The sequence below is a fragment of the Geotrypetes seraphini genome, chromosome 11 (assembly GCF_902459505.1).
Source record: "Geotrypetes seraphini chromosome 11, aGeoSer1.1, whole genome shotgun sequence".
Taxonomy (NCBI): domain Eukaryota; kingdom Metazoa; phylum Chordata; class Amphibia; order Gymnophiona; family Dermophiidae; genus Geotrypetes; species Geotrypetes seraphini.
In genome coordinates, this window is record NC_047094.1 from 138372325 (window position 1) to 138389979 (window position 17655).

Consider the following 17655-nt stretch of genomic DNA (forward strand, 5'->3'; position numbering starts at 1 on the left):
AGAAGGGTTGTAACATTGCTCTTAGGTACATTTAATGTAGCTCACAATGGAAAATAGGAATGGTTAATTATTGAGCACAAGACCATTGAAGTTAGACAATCCCTTAAGATTTAATTAACATTTCAAAACATTTTAATTTTCTGCATCTGTGTAATTGCAAAATGGTTTTCTAAATCTGTGCAAATCATGCTCTGTACAAGGAGCAAATTCCATAAAACGGTTAATGCAAAGGCTTATGCTTTGCTGCGACAACTGTCTTAACTGATAAGAGTGGCCAACAAGTCCTAGTCGGCAGCTTCAAGAAATGAGAAGGAATATAAAGTGTAACATGAAGCATCACATTTTACGTGCTCTAAAAATTTAAAGTACATCTTTGATTTTATTACACTAATTGTGTCATATATTAGTAAACAAGTTAGCAGATCCAGGCTTAGTAAAGGTTCACTAAGTTCCTCTGATCAAAACAATGGGCATCTTTTCTATCTAATCCACCACTTGTTTTTCTCAGTGGTCCTTTTAAATCAGGTTTTCAACACAGTCCCTAGGACATTCCTGGCCAGTTGATTTTCAGGATCTCCACGATGAAGAGGCATGAGAGAGATTTGCATCCAGTGGATGCAGCTCTGTCTCGTGGATATCCAGAATATCTAAAATGAAAGCCTGTTTGGCCGAGTTGAAAACCAATGCTCTAAATGGAAACATCATCGTTAAAACTGCATAGACCTTGAATTCTGCTTATTCTCAGTCGGAAAGTATGATCTTAAGCCTGTGTCAATAGCTGATTCCTAACATCCAGACTGGTAAAACACCTGTGCACCATACTGTACTTTTAACTGGAAAAATGGTCCATTATCAACTGAATCCCATTAGCCAAAGAACATTTGTTTGGCAAAAAAAATGCTGTAACAGAATTCAGGGTTTTTTGTTTGCTAACTTGAGAAATATTTACATAGTATAAAAGGTAGGGCTTTTTGTGCTAAAGCTGGAAGTCAATTAAGGAACTTGTGTTAAACTGCTATGAAATGTGTTAGTAGTATATGAATGCTAAACCTGAAATTGAAAATAAGGAGCCAAGAGGAAGCCACAATCATTGTGTTTAAGAAGCAAAGCAGATGCAACACCTGAGCTCCCAAAGGTACAGTGTATGTAAATTATATAACCTCAAAAACATTTTATGTACAGCTTAGAATAGTAATTAAAATATATTTTTTTATATGTTTGGTACAAAGATGATCCATTTGGAGCAGTCATAGCCACAATGGTGCTTGTTTTAGATGTTTAAATTACATAAATATCTAAATCACGATTTTACAAAAGCAGCTCTATGTATCTAAAACTGAAACCAGTGCAGGGCAATGTACCTCTGTGCCCAGCCGAAAACTGGTCCTAGTGAAGGGAGATTAGGGGAGGTCACCCTCTCAATCCCCCAGGAGATCTGAAGGTGGTGGGATTGCCTTTGAAAGCTAATCAAAAAATATATCGATCCTTAAAGTGAAACTGGCAAGAAAAATTTCTAAAGTGGCTAATAGACATTTCTGCCCCTGTTTTTGACTCATTGATGTTCCTGTCACAAACATCCATTCGCTATGTGTTTTAGAAAAGACTATACCTTGGCCGGAATCTGAATGTCTTCATTTCGATTTGCCGATCTTTTGGCCTGATAGTTTTTTCTAGGTTGTCAGCAGAGTTGCAATCAGCCTCTCCCTGACTCTGGTATTCACAATTAGCTGAAGGTTTTTCTCTTTTCCACCAACTCACCTCAGCCATCACAGATTGTGTCCCCAATCAGAGGCTACAACATTTACCATGCATCTCTGGAAATAGCATATGATGTGGTGTTCAACTACTAAATTGTGTGTGATACCCACCTTCATTTTCTGGTGCAACTAGAGGCCGACCACAACTGCTTTTTTCCAGTTTGGGCTGAAACCAAAACAGCTGCTGATCTTTCCAACCAGCTTTAGCCACAGCCAAACAGGAAAAAAAAAAACAACCCTAAAGTTTAATGTGCAAATGTAAACCAATGAGACCTGCTGGAGATTGACAGAGGTGGGAGCTGGTAGCCCTCTGTACGACTGGTGCATAGTTTGGGTAAGCATAAAATGCTGGTAATCGTGCCTTTTTTTTTTTTTTTTTTTTAGGATATCACTAATAATAAAACCCAAAGCACACGTGCACTCCTACCTGCGTGATCCGTGCTCTGTAACTCCGTGGCTTTGCATGCGCAGTAGAAGGAGTCAGCGGTGGTTTCTTCTGCACATGCAGAGGCACCTTAAGCAGGGACGCACAGAGGCGACTCCCCCCTTCCTGTCCTCACTCCGTCTAACAGTGGTGTCAAACTCAGGGCCCACGGTCTGGCCAGCTCCCTTACCGAAGTTATTTTTAAGTTGAAAGCCGCACCTGCGTCGGAAGCCTCTCTGACGTCACATCAGAGAGAAGGCTTCCGACGCAGATCGTGAGAGGAGCCGGCCAGAAACGCTGCTGCACAGGAAGTGGGGTGGGAGGAGGGGAAGCACGGAGAAAGACAAAGAAAGGCAGGCAGCGCACGAGAACAAAAGACAGCGGGCTTGTACTGAGACAGAACGAAAGAAAGACAGACAGACATATATTCTAGTACCCATTAATGTAATGGGCTTAAAACACTAGATTAACTATATGTAGATTGAGGAACCTACTCAGGCCAGATCTGTTAAGTCTTTGTTAAAAAGACTCCCGCAGTTTGTCAGTCTGTGTCCTAGTTCCTGGGGACTGAACAGTAATAATCCACTGAAAGTTTAGCGGCTCTGCCAATCCCCCAGTGGGTCAGGTGATAAGTTTTAGCTGCAGTCTAAATTTTCACCAACCTGAAACAAGTTCATATGACTCCAGTTGGCAGATATCAGACTCATAAGAGTGAGGCATTCTTTCTACATTAGCTACATACCTAAAGGCACATTATATGACAGACTGGACAGCCCCTATTCACCCACAGAACTGCTGTTGGCATCTTATTTTGGTTGAGTTAGTTACGTTAAACTGCTTATAGAGTAGGGATACTTAATGCTAAGTTGCTGGCTGGGGTTGGTTGGTTACTTGCTGCTGTAACTACCCTGCTAACTTCCAGGGCCAGAGCCGAGGGAGGAAGAGGCTTCAATTCCTTCAACAGGTCGCTGGTTGAAATAGAATCACCACAGCTGTTGGAAGTTGAATTGGATCTTGAGCAGATATTTCATGTAGACTTGATGGGGGTTATAGATAATGTACTCATTGTAGTTCAATGTGTAACCATTCACGTTCATCACTCCTGTTTCCTTTGCAGGGCCCAGAGGAACTATTGCTCCATTCCTGTGCAGGAGAACAGAAAAAGTTGGTCAACTGCTTGGTGAATGTGTCTAAGTTCTCCTAAAGGTTTTGTACTATCATCAGCTTTAGGTCCCCAGTATAATTTAATTCCAGAATTTATATTCTATTTAAAAATCCTCTTGAGGTTGTACAATGAAATAATATCGCAAGATACAAATAAGTAAAATACTGTATATACTGAAAATGGGGGGAGGGTCTCTGTTTATATTCTATTCAAGTCCACCAGATATTACAAAAGCACCAACTCCCTTTAAAATAATGGGTGCTTCTTTCCTGCACTCCCACCCCCCGATGACTGGCACTGCTCTCCTGCATGACTGTCACCACCACTTTCTCCTTACCAGCTCCGGCGCTCAATAAAGACAGTTGAACTAAGGCCTCTCTCTCCACCAGCAACTCAGATGCTCTAGATACCAAGATATGACTTCCAATGAACTAAAGTTATTAACCGCTGCTTCACAGCTGGGAGTTTAGAGATCCTGGATTGGCTACTGGGTTTGATGGACCATTGCTCTGACCCAGTAAGACTATTCTTATGTTAGCCAAGACCACTGCATCAACCACAGGAGACTTAAAGGCATACCTATCCCCATCAGGAATGGGATAGAGTCTGGTCATGGACCACACCAAGCGAAAAAGTGCATCCGGAGTCTTCCACTGAGCATACACCACATCCTGGGGAGGGTCTGGCACAGTGGTTATAGCAACAGTCTCATCACCCTGAGGTTGTGGGTTCAAACCCACACTTCTCCTTGTGACCCTGGGCAAGTCACTTAATCCTTTACTGCCCTAGGTACATTAGATAGATTGTGAGCCTGCTGGGACAGATAGGGAAAAATGCTCAAGTACCTGAATAAGTTAATGTAAACCATTCTGAGCGCCTTTAGGAGAATGGTATAGGAAAAGAACAGGAGGCCGACCGGATCTCCCAAAGCAGGGGGTCCCACCACACAAGGAGGGGGGTATCTTTCCCTTCTTCCTCAAAGGGCTAAACCAAAGACACCTGAAGAATAAGCTCCTGCAGCTATTTTTCCCGGTGAAAAATGTGCCCTACCAACGCGTCCTTGCCAACTGGCGTCTCAGAAAAATAGATGCCCACAACACCCGCCCTCTCCCAGAGAGGATCGTTGGGATCCAACAAAGGGTCTAAGTCTTCATCTGGCGAAAATATGTCTGCAAATAAAAAATCCTCATCCCATGAGACCCACAGCCGCTTGGACGAAGATGGTGGGAGGAGGGCCAAACAAGGTTGAACATGGAAGGCAAAAGCCCCCCCAGCCACCTGTAAACCTTGTACATGGCTCAAACAACATCAGGGGCAAAATAAAGTAGTGTTATAATCTGGATGTGGTTTAGCTAATGCTTGTACCAAAAATGCCCTCCATAAAACAGGTTGCCTAAGAAGCTGTAATTTGTAAAAATATTTCTGTTAACAGTCATACCAGGGATCATCATAGCAGAATTCAAAATAATGAATTCTTTAACAGGTGGAAGATTTACAAAGCCATAGCAATTCAGTCTTATTAAATTGCACAGGCCCGGATTCTGAAAGCAGCGCCATAATCGGCAGATGCCTGTGTGTCACTCCAATTACGGCGTTGTTGCAGCGTCACAGCCTGGGTTGAAGGTAGGCGCCGGAAATGTAGAGCAGGGTTTTACAGGCACCAAACATCAACCCCGCATCTAGCCACGCCTCTTTTGATGTTCAATGCCACGAAGCATCTGTCTATATGCAACTCCAGCACTATGTTTTGTAGATGCCTCATGGTGTCTCCTTTTTTAAAAAAATTTTATTTGATCATTTTAGGTTTTACCTTTTTTTAGGGTATTTGAGCCAAAATGATCAACTTGGAATAAACATTTTAAACAGTTACCACAAAGAAATGGCATAGAATAAGTAGAAAAGGAGGTTGGCTCTCATAAAGAATAACCATTACATTTAGCAAAATAGATTAATAAAAGCTTTTATTATATGGTTTTTTAACAGCGCCACTTTCAGAATCCTGGCCAGAATCTATAGGGTCAAGTACTGAAATTAGAAGTAAAATCTCATAAGCCTAAGAAATATATCGCATGCCCATACTTTTCAGTAGCAGTTGGAGTTACGTTCAAATAGTGTATTTCTCTATCCCTGGAGGCAACGGGAGGTTAAGGGACTTGCCCAAGGAATGGCTTGTTTCATCAATGGGACTCCGAGTACTTACAGTGTGACGCTGTTGCAGACATCTGGCGCCATTCTGCCTAGGCCTTTAGTGCTGTGTTTACCATTCAGTTTCTTCTCAGCCTTGTGATCGGCCTCTAACTTCTCATTAATATCTCCAAGAGCTACCTAAGGGGATTAGACAACAGCACAAAACCCATCAATTAAAGACACAAAGGATATTTTTATTTATTGGGATTTAACCGCCTTTCGTATGAAGAGATTTGTCCAAGGCAGTGTGCAGCAGGTACAGCTCAGCATAAAGCTTAGGTTTGATAAGCAGAACAACAATATCCTTGTAGATTTCTAATACTATATAATGTTATTCCCATTTCTAGGATTCAGTCGTAACAGAATGACAAATGGCAGCAGAGTTGAAATGATGCATCATATCAGACAGCATGGATTTAGTTATTGTACATACTCCAATATAAAGAGAAATTAAACTTCTGATGCCCTTTTCACTTTTGGCCAAGTACGCTTATGTTATGTTTCTTTAAAAGCTTAAATGTATTGCTCACCTTTTTGACATCAACATTAAAAAAGTATTAAGAAGGAGCCAGAAGAAAAATAGAGAACAGAGCTAATGACAGTGACATCCCCTATTTGAACTACATACAAACATATTTATAGTTCTATTTTGGTTTATTTGTTTCTATCCCACCCTTACCCATGGGCGGGTTACAAAATTACATACAATGACACTATTAACAAGCACAAAGCAAATACCAGCACCTTACTGTCAATCAAAAGAAGGTCCCCAGTAAGTCTACCAGATCCCATCTATATGTTCAAGGCTGGCAGTGTTGAAATTCTGGGCTAAAAGCCCAAGTTTTTTGAGGCTGCTCTTTAACTGCTAACTCTTATCATTTCCTCGGTGAGAAATTCCCTAACCCCTATTTGTCCCGTTTGTCTGTATTTGATTAGATTATAAGCTCTATCGAGCAGGGATTGTCTCTTACACCTTAATGTACAGCGCCACGTACGCCTTGCAGCACTATAGAAATGATAAGTAGTAGTACACTGCTGTGTTTAATTCACTTTAGATCTAATTTCCGTGGGTAAAAGCCATTCCAAAGTGTAGGTACGACTCAAAACAATGCTCTTTCCCTCATGGCTTCTCAGTGATCCCTAGAGACATTCTATGTTCTCGCAAGGACCGAAGGTACAGAACCGTCAAAAGGCTCAAATGTGGTGGCTGAGGTTAAGAACATAAGCAATGCCTCTGCTGGGTCAGACCTGAGGTCCATCGTGCCCAGCAGTCTGCTCACGCGGCGGCCCAAAAGGTCCAGGACCTGTGAAGTAATCCTCTACTGTATCCCTTTTTCCAGCAAGAAATTGTCTAATCCTTTCTTGAACCCCAGTACCGTACTCTGCCCTATTACGCCCTCTGGAAGCATATTCCAGGTGTCCACCACACGTTGGGTAAAGAAAAACTTCCTAGCATTCGTTCTGAATCTGTCCCCTTCCAACTTTTCCGAATGCCCTCTTGTTCTCTTATTTTTCGTACTACACAGAGAACTTTTCATTTTGTCCTGTAAAAAACAGGTAACCAATGAAACTACAAATAAATGGGCAACATGATCACACTGTGGAGCATATCCTAAAAGTCTGATGGCTGTGTTGGATAAACCAGCATACACAATATTCCTGTAATCTAGATGTGAGATAAAAAGAGCGTGTAGCAAAGTACAAAACCTGATCAAAATAGCTTCTGCCTTTTTTTATCCAATCCACAAAATTGAGTGAATGATCAATTACTACCCAAGATATCTAAAACTCTTGGCAAACAAATTAGGAATCACAGTTGGGCATTGTTTATGTGCTGAGCTAGAGCAGGCTGTGGTCCAATCAATGCTGCTCTCTGTAAATAGGATAAATCAAGACTGGTCACAGATGTCATCTGCATAGCAGTACACTCACGACCATGGCTTTGTATCAGAGTCATCAGAGGACTTAAAGATGTTAAACCGAATGGGTGACCATTGGAGGCTGACAGGGGAAAGCAGGCCCAGCTCAAAAGGCAGAACTGACAGAAAAGAGTCATTAGACTTATCATAAAATATGGGCTATTTAGACTGCATGGAGAAAGGGGGCGTGAATGAGGAGAGGCTTTCGAGCGCCTGAGTTGAAGGTGGTCTCTTGATATCTGGTGGGGGGTACTGGACTGGGAGGGGGGGGATGCCGACGGTGCTTGTTGTTTGATGATTCTAATGTTTGTACCTTGGAAGGTGTGTTGATATTTAAAAATGTGAATAGACAAACATTATATTAAAAAAAAAAAAAAAAAAAGTTTAAGGGGGTTAATCTGGAAGCACCATTTTGGGGAGGGTGACTTTTTGGACGAGGGTTTGTATGACTACCCTTTCGGCTTCAGTGACACAGTCACTCTTTTATATGGCTCATCGAGCCCTTTGGACACCCTTATAAGTGTCATGGTTGTCGAAAGGGGGGGTCAAGTGTTTATTGATCTTGTCGCCTGCAGTGGAACATTTCACTTAGCGTGTTTTAGCCGGGTGCTCCGCCCGGCTAATTTAGGTGAGCGCCCGGCTGCCTTCCTCCAATGACGCGCTTCCCCTCAGGAGTAAGTAACTTTTTTTTCTCCCCACAACCCATTTTCGGAACGAGGAAACCACATGCGTTTTTGTTTGTTTTTAACCCCTCTCTGCAGCCCAGCTAAGGATGGGATGCCGCGGTGATGGGTAATTTGCTGAGCAGAGCTCGCGTCGCCTTCTGTATTCTCAACCCCTCGTTGCTGCACCCGCACCTCACCGGCTGATTTTTGACTAGACCAGACATGTCAAAATCTGGCCTGCCAGACGACCACAAAACCCCAGCCAAGCTGGCCCGCAGGCAGACAGACTCAAATGCCGAGTGGCCTTACAACCCACTGTCCCGTCATTGCCAGTGGCAACAGGGTGAGCAACGGACCACGACCTCCGTCTCCCAATTCCGGTATGCTAGGCTGGAACCGCCGCCCTCCAAAGCCTCGGCCGCTTCAGAAGACGAGTCAAGAACTGTGGGAATGTACGCGAGGCACCCGAAGGCATGAGCGCTTCACAATTGTGGACTGAGAAGTGATCCAAACAGTCTGCCATCGGCGTGCAGAGTCTGGAGGGCTGGCCCACATTCCAGTCATGCACGCCATGGGGAGCCAGCAAGAGACAAGCCGAGGTCCCATCAAGTGATGAAAAAGATGTCAAAGTGCCCCATGAACACTAATGCGGAGGCTAGGCTGCTCTCGCAGAGGAGCAGAAGGAAGCAAGATGGCTGCCTTGCATGATCTGCTAGGAAGGATGACCGGGGCCGTGCTGCCAGACCTCTGCAAGGCCAAGGGCAGCACAAGAGGCCAGAGCGTACCCCCCCATCCCTCATTCCCAAAAGTAGGGCCCTACTGTTTCTCCCGAACAAAAGATCAGCTCCACAGGTAGTCCTCCCTTTCCTTTGTTCAAAAGATTTTCAGAAATACAAACTTCCCACAAACTGTGTCAGTCATGCACGTTGGCTCATCCCAGTATAGACACGTTTCTTCCATCCATTTTGTCTACATCGCGGGGCTGGAGAGACCACACCGACACTTCTACAGACTAAGGGGTCCTTTTATTAAGGTGTGCATTTAGCGCGCGCTAAAATCGGTTAGCATACCTCAATAAAAATTTGGCTCCCCGATCCAGCCTATGCCCAAGATTTCGGCCCCCTGTGTGATTGAGTTTGATATCCCTGGACTAGACGGACTAAGCAGAAAGGAATCCCCCAGCATGCTCAAACCCACGGATATTCCATCACCAACCGTCCGCCTCTTCCCCTACCTCATAAGCCATGCAAAGGCAGAAAGAAAGCTCTATGTCCTGCCTCCCCCCTCAGCCCCCACCCAAAAAAAAAACAACCCAACAATCTGCTCTTGCGGCTTGCTGCTACTACTTCCTTGCCTGCTCGAACCTCCAGGGACCTCCAAGAAAAGGGTGCACCAATTGTCGCACGCAAATGACTGACGTGGTGTTTGACGTGCACCCGAGAGAAACAGTAAAGAAACTTAAAAGCCAGGTTCTCTTCTTGAGATAGATGTACAAACCATACAGCCTGAAGAATGTCTACATACACTTGTAAATAAAATGCCGAAAAGCATGTTTTGTTTTTTAGCAATTTCTTCAAAACAAAAATGGAAATTCTAAGAAACAATTCCCTTTGGCATCGCACATGCTATTTCTAAACTAATAAAATTGTTTGGCCTTTTAGAGTAGAGAAGAAGCATCTGGTGCGCTTGATGAGAAGAGACCTCAAGATGCTTCCTTCTTCCCCGCACCTCCTGCCGTGATGGAACCCGGCAACCTCCTTTCCCCTTCTTCACCGCAGCACCAGCAACTGCTGCAGGTACCCTTCAACGCTGATGGAGGGTGAGGTTCTCTCCAGGAGTAATTGACATTTTGAAAAAAGTTCCATGCCGGCATTTTCTCTTATGTTACATCCCCTTCCCTCAGGGCGTCTCTCCCACACTTCCTTTGCAACACAACCAAGGGCCCTGCTTCAAGGTCTGTACAGCTGACTTGTCTACGCGGTATAGTACCAGCACTGCCCGATTTCCAAAGACTTGCATGGTTCCCCCTGGTCCCACCTTTAAAAGGTAATTACAGCAGCCTGCAGAGGATTGCCAATGCTGTAGTGAACCTAGAAGGCTGCCGGTGGCCTCCACAGCATGTTCCCTCTGCCATGAACCTGCCCCCTTATGTCAGAGGAGGGGCAAGACTGTGGCAGAGGAACATGCTGCAGAGGCTGCCGGCAGCTCACTAGGTTCACTACAGCACCGGCAATCCTCTGCAGGCTGCCATATTTACTTTTAAAGGTTGGTCCTCAACAAGCGGCTGTCACAATGTGGAAGATGATCTCTCTTACTGGGTGCGGGAAGCAGAGGAGGTAATGTCCCACCTGTTGCGAGGGCCCCGGCGGGATGGGGATTGCCATAGAGATGCTGGATCTGGACACCGCAGGGGGGAAGGGAGACAGAAAAGGACCTTGAGATGGGGCAGGAAAGCAGACTTTGAACCCAAAAGACAAGGCAGATGCTGGAATTAGAAGGGGGTAGCGAGAGGAAACACCCTGAACCGAGGAGAGAGAGATGCCAAGCCCTGGGGAGGGGGAAGACAAAGAGAGTGAGAGAGACAGAAAGACCTGGACTTGAAATGTTGGCAAAAGGAAGATAAAGAGAGAAACCTGAAACAAAGGGGCAGAAGAGAGGGGGGCAGATGTTAGACTTGGGGGGTCTATAGAGGGAAGAGAAAGAAAGAGACTGCAGAGAGGTGGAAAGATTCTGGACCAGGGAGGGAAGGAGGAAGGAAGGAGAGAGAGAGAGAGAGGCAGAGAAAGACCTAGAAGAAAGGAGAACAAATGCTGGACATGGGGAGGAGGGTTGTAAGCAGAAGACAGATAGAGAGCCTGGACCAAAGGGGAAGACAGGAGGCAGATGCTGGACTATGAGAGGTGCAGACAGAAGAGACAGAGGTGGAGAGACCCCTGAGGATAGAAAGGGGGGGGGTGTAAGCAGAAGAAAAAGAGAGAGACCTGGACCAAAAGGGAAAGACAGGAAGCAGATGCTGGACTATGGGAGGGGCAGACAAAAGAGACAGAGGGGGAGAGACACTGAAGAAGAACAGAGATGCAAGATCATAACAGAGGAGGGAGAGAGAGGGAGACATGTTGCAAAGGGGTGGAGGAGAGAAGAAAAGTTGGACTCATGGAGGGACAGAGAGAGATGTTGGTTGGGGAAGGGAATGCAGTCCAGAGAGGAAGCATGCAGAAGGCAGAAAGAAAAAAAATGTTGGATGCACAGTCAGAAGGAAGTCCAACCAGAAACTAATTAAATCACTAGACAACAAGGGTAGGGAAAATGATTTTATTTTCAATTTAGTGATCAAAATATGTCAGTTTTGAGAATTTATAATCTGCTGTCATATTTTGCACTATATTTGTCTTTAGTTGTTACTGAGGTGACATTGCATATTTTAAAGTCATCTGCCTTGACCTCTTTGAAAAACAAAACAAATATAAATTATAATTAACATTTTCTCTACATACACTGTGCTTTGTGTTTTTTAATTTTGCGATTACCATTATGAATAAGATGTTGTGTGTACATGAGAAATTGCATTACAATTAGTACTATTATAATGGGGGTGGGGTCAGGGGCGGAGCTCGGGCTGGGGTACTTGGCTTGAAAATGTTGAGAAGCACTGGTCTAGTTCACTCAGTAAGGGCCCCTTTTACAAAGCTATAGTAGCAATTCTCCCATGGGCTTCAATGCATTTGCTATGACAGAATTGCTATCGCAGCTTTTTATAAGGAGCCCTAAGGCAGGAACTACCATCTCTGTACTATGTCTTCAACAAAAACCAGATTGCCGGGGATGCAAAGCTTTAACTGATTCAACATGAGTTTGAAGTTGGTTGAATCCCACTCTCTCAAGTACGGTAGTTATTCGGAATAAGAGGATCTGCATTACTTTTTTTTCAAAGATGGCTTAAATGCTACTGGAACACTGCCTAAGTGTCAAACTTTAAAAAAGAAAGTCATATTGAGCATTGGAAAATAATAATCATTAACTATTAAAAATAATGCACATTTAGGGCTCCTTTTACGAAAGTGCACGCGCGTTTTTAGTGCGCACTAGCCAAAAAACTACCGCCTGCTCAAGAGGAGGCTGTAGCGGCTAGCGTGCACAGCATTTTTGCTATTCCGCACGTTAAGGCCCTAACGCACCTTCGTAAAAGGAGCCCTTAATTTTCCCCACCACCAAATTTCCCCATCCCGCCCGGCTATTTTTTCATGCCACCCGGCTGGAAAAAATTTCTGGGGAGAACACTGAATGTTATTTGCTTGTTCTTGTGTACAATTGTTTTGGAAATCAATCTGTGGTAGAGTTTTAGCTATTTTTTAAATGTTCCACTAACTTACAGATTGGTTGTTCTGTGGTCTTGGTTGCAGTGTTAAATAAAGCTGAAGCCAAGTTATTTGATGTATTAATAGGTTTAGCAATTCAGAAAATTTTGACTTGCAGGAAGAATAGTTCTGAACTTTCAGATTGTGCTGTAAAACAGAAGTATTTGCCATATTTTCTGAAAGTCTGGGGTTTGTTGGATTCTCCTGGTCAGAACCTGGTTCTTCTTGGTGCCTTGGTGGATGTGGGGATGTTCTGTTATTGTGATTTTAAAGTCCTTAAAAAAAAAGTTGAATATGCTGCCAAGTTACAGCAGTTCTAGGTGGTTTCCAATAAAAGAAAAAAATACATACACACACTCCTTACAATGAGTGCTATTTACCTCGGAAAGCAGCAGTAGTCCAATGTCTTTTTGTCTTGAAGCAAAGCAGTAGTTTGCGCTTTTTGATGACATATCTGCAAAATAGATGCCCTTCCCAAACTGAAAGAGAGAGAAAAAAGCTTATAGTAAGGCTTGTGCTAGAATTAAGAATCCATGTTAAAAAGACGTGAAAAAGATCACCTCTAGTGAGCAGGATACATGGTGCAAGTAGTTGCAAGGAAACCTCCTTTTGAGACACGCTAGAAAACAATTAGGCCACCTACTCTACAACTATTCCTGAAACAGGGAAATGGTTCTCTCTCAGTATTTGGGCTCCCATTTTCCTTAAATAAAGAGGAGAGAAAAGATGCTCTACATGATTTATAATTACTTTGTCAAAAACCAGTCTCAACTACCATAGGCCAGACATGCCACATCGCATGCATTAGAGCCCCCATCTCCAGCTCACATGTCTAAATGTGCTTTTCATACACATAAGTGTTCGGCTGCTGCAGAGTGAAATCTCTCTCCTCCTGCGGTCGGGCATCCCTCACTCTCCATCCCAGCCCCCCCTCCCCCCCAAGGAGACTGTGAACCTTGCTTGGACAGCAGCGGTGAAGAAACACTGCCTCCAGCTGGTGCAGGCTTCCTTCCCTCTGCTGCAACTTTGTTTCTAACTGGTGGGACATAGCAAAGGAAAGAAGACCTGTGCCAGATAAGGGCAGTGTGTCCGACACTGCCAGACACAGAGATAAGGTTCTTGGTCTGCTAGGGTGGGAAGGGGGGACTGAAAAGTGAGAAATGCTAGGCTGTAGGACAAGGAGAGAGGAACAGATGCTGGGATTTGTTGGAGCAGGCAGAGTGATGCTGGACCTGTTGGAGGTGTGTGGGTTGGAAAGCAAGAGATGCTGGAACTTGAGGTAAGGAGAAAAATATTTGCTAGACCGCACCCCACTCCCGGTAAGGAGGGCAGAAGGAAAGGGAGAAATATTAGCCCCCAGGAAGGGAGAGACTGGCCCCTGGGGGTGGGGGGAGCTGGATGTGAGGAGGGACAAGATATAGAAGGCAATGTTGGCTAGAGTAGGGAGGATATGGACCAAGAGGTGAGATTAGAAGAATGGGCATCTGAATGACAAATAAAATATAATATAGGCATAGTTAGTTGATACTAGGAATAATCTTCCACAAGCAGCGTGCCAGATTTTAAGAAAAGATGGGATTGGCATGTGGGATCTCTTCATGGAGGAAGTTAGGGGGTGGGCCATTAGTGTGGGCAGACTAGATGGGCCATGGCCCTTTTCTGTCATCATGTTCTATGTTTCTAGGTTCCACAATAGGAGTCACCTCATGAGATCTAGGTGTCATTGTGGAACCTATGGTGAAATCTTCTATTCAGTGTGTGGTGGCAGTCCAAAAATCCAAAAAGAATACTAGGAATTATTAGAAAAGGGGTGAAAATAAGACAAAGAACATAAGAATACCCTCATGGGTCAGACCAATGGTCCATCAAGCCCAGTAACCCGTTCTCACAGTGGCTAAAACTCGAGGAGTAGCAATATTCCATGCTGTCGATCCAGGGCAAGCAGTCTGTCTCAATAACAGACTATGGACTTTTCCTCCAGGAAACTGTCCAAACCTTTCTTAAAACCAGCTACGCTATCCACTCTGGCAATGCCCAGTTAACAAATACTGTATTACCCCTTAGATTGTATTCACTTGGTACATGATCAGTTACATTTTCAGGTAGAGAGTTCATTAAAGTGCTCTTTACAAAGCTGGGCACTGTTACTTTAAAAAAAATAATAATTTATATTCCACATATCCTACAATTCTATGAGGATTACAAATTATTCAGGTACGCAAGCATTTTTTCTGCACTGTCCCGGTGGGTTCCCACTCTTAACTAATGTACCTGGGGCAATGGGGATTAAGTGACTTGCAGTGCAGGATTCGAACCCACAACCACAGGGTGCCAAGGCTGTAGCTCTAACCACTGCACCACACAGTCCCATAATGACCAGACTGTTCCATGTAGGTAAGTTTGTGCTGAGCTCATGGACTCACCATGTAGCCAGTAAGAGGTGCCTCAGGTGGAGCCACACGCAGTCCTCTGCTCAGGATTCCTACCCAGTTGGATAAACGTGAGCCGTGCCAGAGTAACAACCTGAAGAGAATACATAAAAGGCTTCTTCAGCAGACAGAAAGATGCTTACCACTGTGAGAAAACAGCAATGCTAGACAAATGCTTTTCTAGCAATCTTACCTGCTTCTGGAAGATCTTTTTTGAATCACAGCAAATAAATCAATGAACAGTTTCATATTGTGTCATTTGCGTGACTAATAACATAACTCATTAAATCTACAAAGGTGCAGTAGTGGAGATAAAAACTTCCAGGAACAGAACTTTAGGAACTTCCTCCCTCACCCCCACCACCCATCCCCCTCAAAGAGGGCATCACCAAAACCACATATGGGCTGCAAAGTCTAGCCAAAGGCCCCATATTTTCTCCCATTTAAGGGTAGAAACTTAAAATCTTCTCCAAATCGTGGCAAGCCATTTCTGATCCTGGGACACCCAGTTTCCAAGCTCCAACTACAACTAACTTTGCTAGATGATATCCCAATTTGGGCCAGAGTCAAATCTGGCACCTTCCTATGAAGCAGGAAGGTGCCCGCATCTCACTACTGAATTCTGTGGCAAGCATGGGCAGAGTCTTCTCTAAGCAGGGTCTGCTCTCTTACTGGTTGTGTGTGGTCTTTGTTCTTTGTCCCTTTCCTATGCGATTGTAGTTTTTTTCTGGATATACGTAGCTTTGAATTGTAAATGCTTTGATAATATACCGCTTTGAAGAAAACCAAGTCTGAAATACATTTTGAAACTAGAATATTCCAAGCAAACTTTACCCCCAGACCCTCAACCATAGCAGCAAACATGGGGGGACTCACCACCCCACTGCTCCAGTTCCCAGAGAAGTGGAGGGTTCTATTCAAACATATGTTCCAGTCCCCACCTAAAATTAAGGGGAGGCCAGAAAAGTGATCAAGCTTACTGTATAAACTCTTAAAGAAATCTTCCTGATCCAGGCTGGGCCCATAGACATGGCCAAGAACAAATTCCACTGCCCTCAGCTAACACTGCAGAACAACGTGCAAAACCCCCGTTGGCCTTCTACGCTGATTTCTGAGAAGTTTTTTTATGGCCATGAACACAGTAAGACAGTTTCCTTCCATGTATGATTTTCATTATATCAATACCTTTACTGATTAAATTTTCAAAAGGAGAAACTCTGCAGCGACTTTCCTTTTGAAAATTAAAGTTTCCAGGCCCATAGATACAAAGCACCTACACCCTCTGTAAGGAAATCGAAAAATGCCTCATTTGAAGGCAGTTTATGGACACTGCAGAGATAATGAGCAGAATTTAGACTGAAAAATGCATAAATTCCAACCCTAAAAGAAATAGAAGGAATCTTTCAAAGAATTAAATTAAAAAATTCTCGTTCAGAACTAATCTCTCCTTTTTATTTGAAAAAATTCATTTCTTGCTTTGGTCCCTATATACAGTCGCTTATCAAAAATAGTTTTCTTACATCCACTGTTCCCCTTAATTGGAAAAAAGCTATCGTCACCCCAATATTGAAAAAATATAATGCTGATCGTAATGATGTAGCCAACTATCGCCCAATTTCAAACTTGCCTTTCCTAGCAAAAGTAACTGAAAAACTGGTTTTTGAACAATTAACTGACTTTATTGAGTCATCAAACGTACTACACCCTAACCAAACCGGTTTCCGGAAACATCATAACACAGAATATTCAATGCTAGGCTTGGTATCTAATATTCATTACTACTTGGACCACCACAGATCGGTTGCCCTTTTTTCTTTGGATCTTTCAGCAGCCTTTGACACTATAGATCACGCTCTCCTACTCAATCGTTTGGAATCCTTCGGTATTGGAGGACAAGTACTACAATGGTTTCAATCCTTTCTTTCCAATCGATCTTCAACTGTCATAATCAAAGAAGATCACTCCACCCCTTACACTTCGCCTTTTGGTATACCTCAGGGTTCTATTCTATCTCCTCTTTTATTCAATATCTTTCTTTCACCTTTTCTTACTATCTGTCAATCACTAGGCTTTACATCATTTTCCTATGCTGATGATATCCAACTTCTCCACCCACTTGATCCTGGAAATTATGATGAAATTATAGCCATCAACTCCAAATTGGATACAATAAAAAACTGGCTCTGCAACAATAAACTCTCACTAAATATACAAAAAACACAAACAATGCTATTTACATGGAAAAAAGACATTATACTAATTTCTCCTTTTTTGCTTGAAAATAACCCAATTGAATCTGTCTCATCCATAAAAATTTTAGGAGTTATTATTGATACGAACTTATCTTTTCATGATCACATAAGTCAAACGGTTAAATCCTGTTTTTATAAATTACATCTGATAAGATCCATTTCATCCTTCTAAAAAACCAAAATCTGTTAATATCCTTGTTCATTCTATGATCATTTCCAAATTAGACTACTGTAATTCTTTATTATATAATATTTCCCAAAAAGAAAAGAAAAGACTCCAAATAATCCAAAATACGGCCATAAACTTATACATAAAGCAAAAAAATACGACCACGTAACACCCCTTCTTATTAAGTCACACTGGCTACCTATTAATCATCGAATAACATTTAAAATAGCATTTCTAGTCTTTAAGGTTCTACTACATAACACCCCTCAATTTATATCTAGAATGATTATTCCATATCATTCAAATCGATCCCTTCGATCATCACAACAAGAG

The 17655-nt window shown here is 43.1% G+C and overlaps 1 protein-coding gene across 5 annotated transcripts in view; it reads right to left on the reverse strand.

The window, feature by feature from the left end:
* Positions 1-2097: 2097 nt before the first annotated feature.
* PARP2 (poly(ADP-ribose) polymerase 2) overlaps positions 2098-17655 on the reverse strand; it is a 72412-nt gene continuing 56854 nt past the window's right edge. For all 5 annotated transcript variants that reach the window (XM_033963356.1, XM_033963355.1, XM_033963354.1 and 2 more), the window contains exons 16-19: positions 14896-14995; positions 12853-12951; positions 5547-5671; positions 2098-3324 (exon numbers count right to left, since the gene is read on the reverse strand). In XM_033963356.1, the coding sequence (XP_033819247.1) occupies positions 3165-3324; positions 5547-5671; positions 12853-12951; positions 14896-14995 (484 nt within the window). In that variant the 3' untranslated portion in view covers positions 2098-3164. The remainder of the gene's footprint in view (positions 3325-5546; positions 5672-12852; positions 12952-14895; positions 14996-17655) is intronic.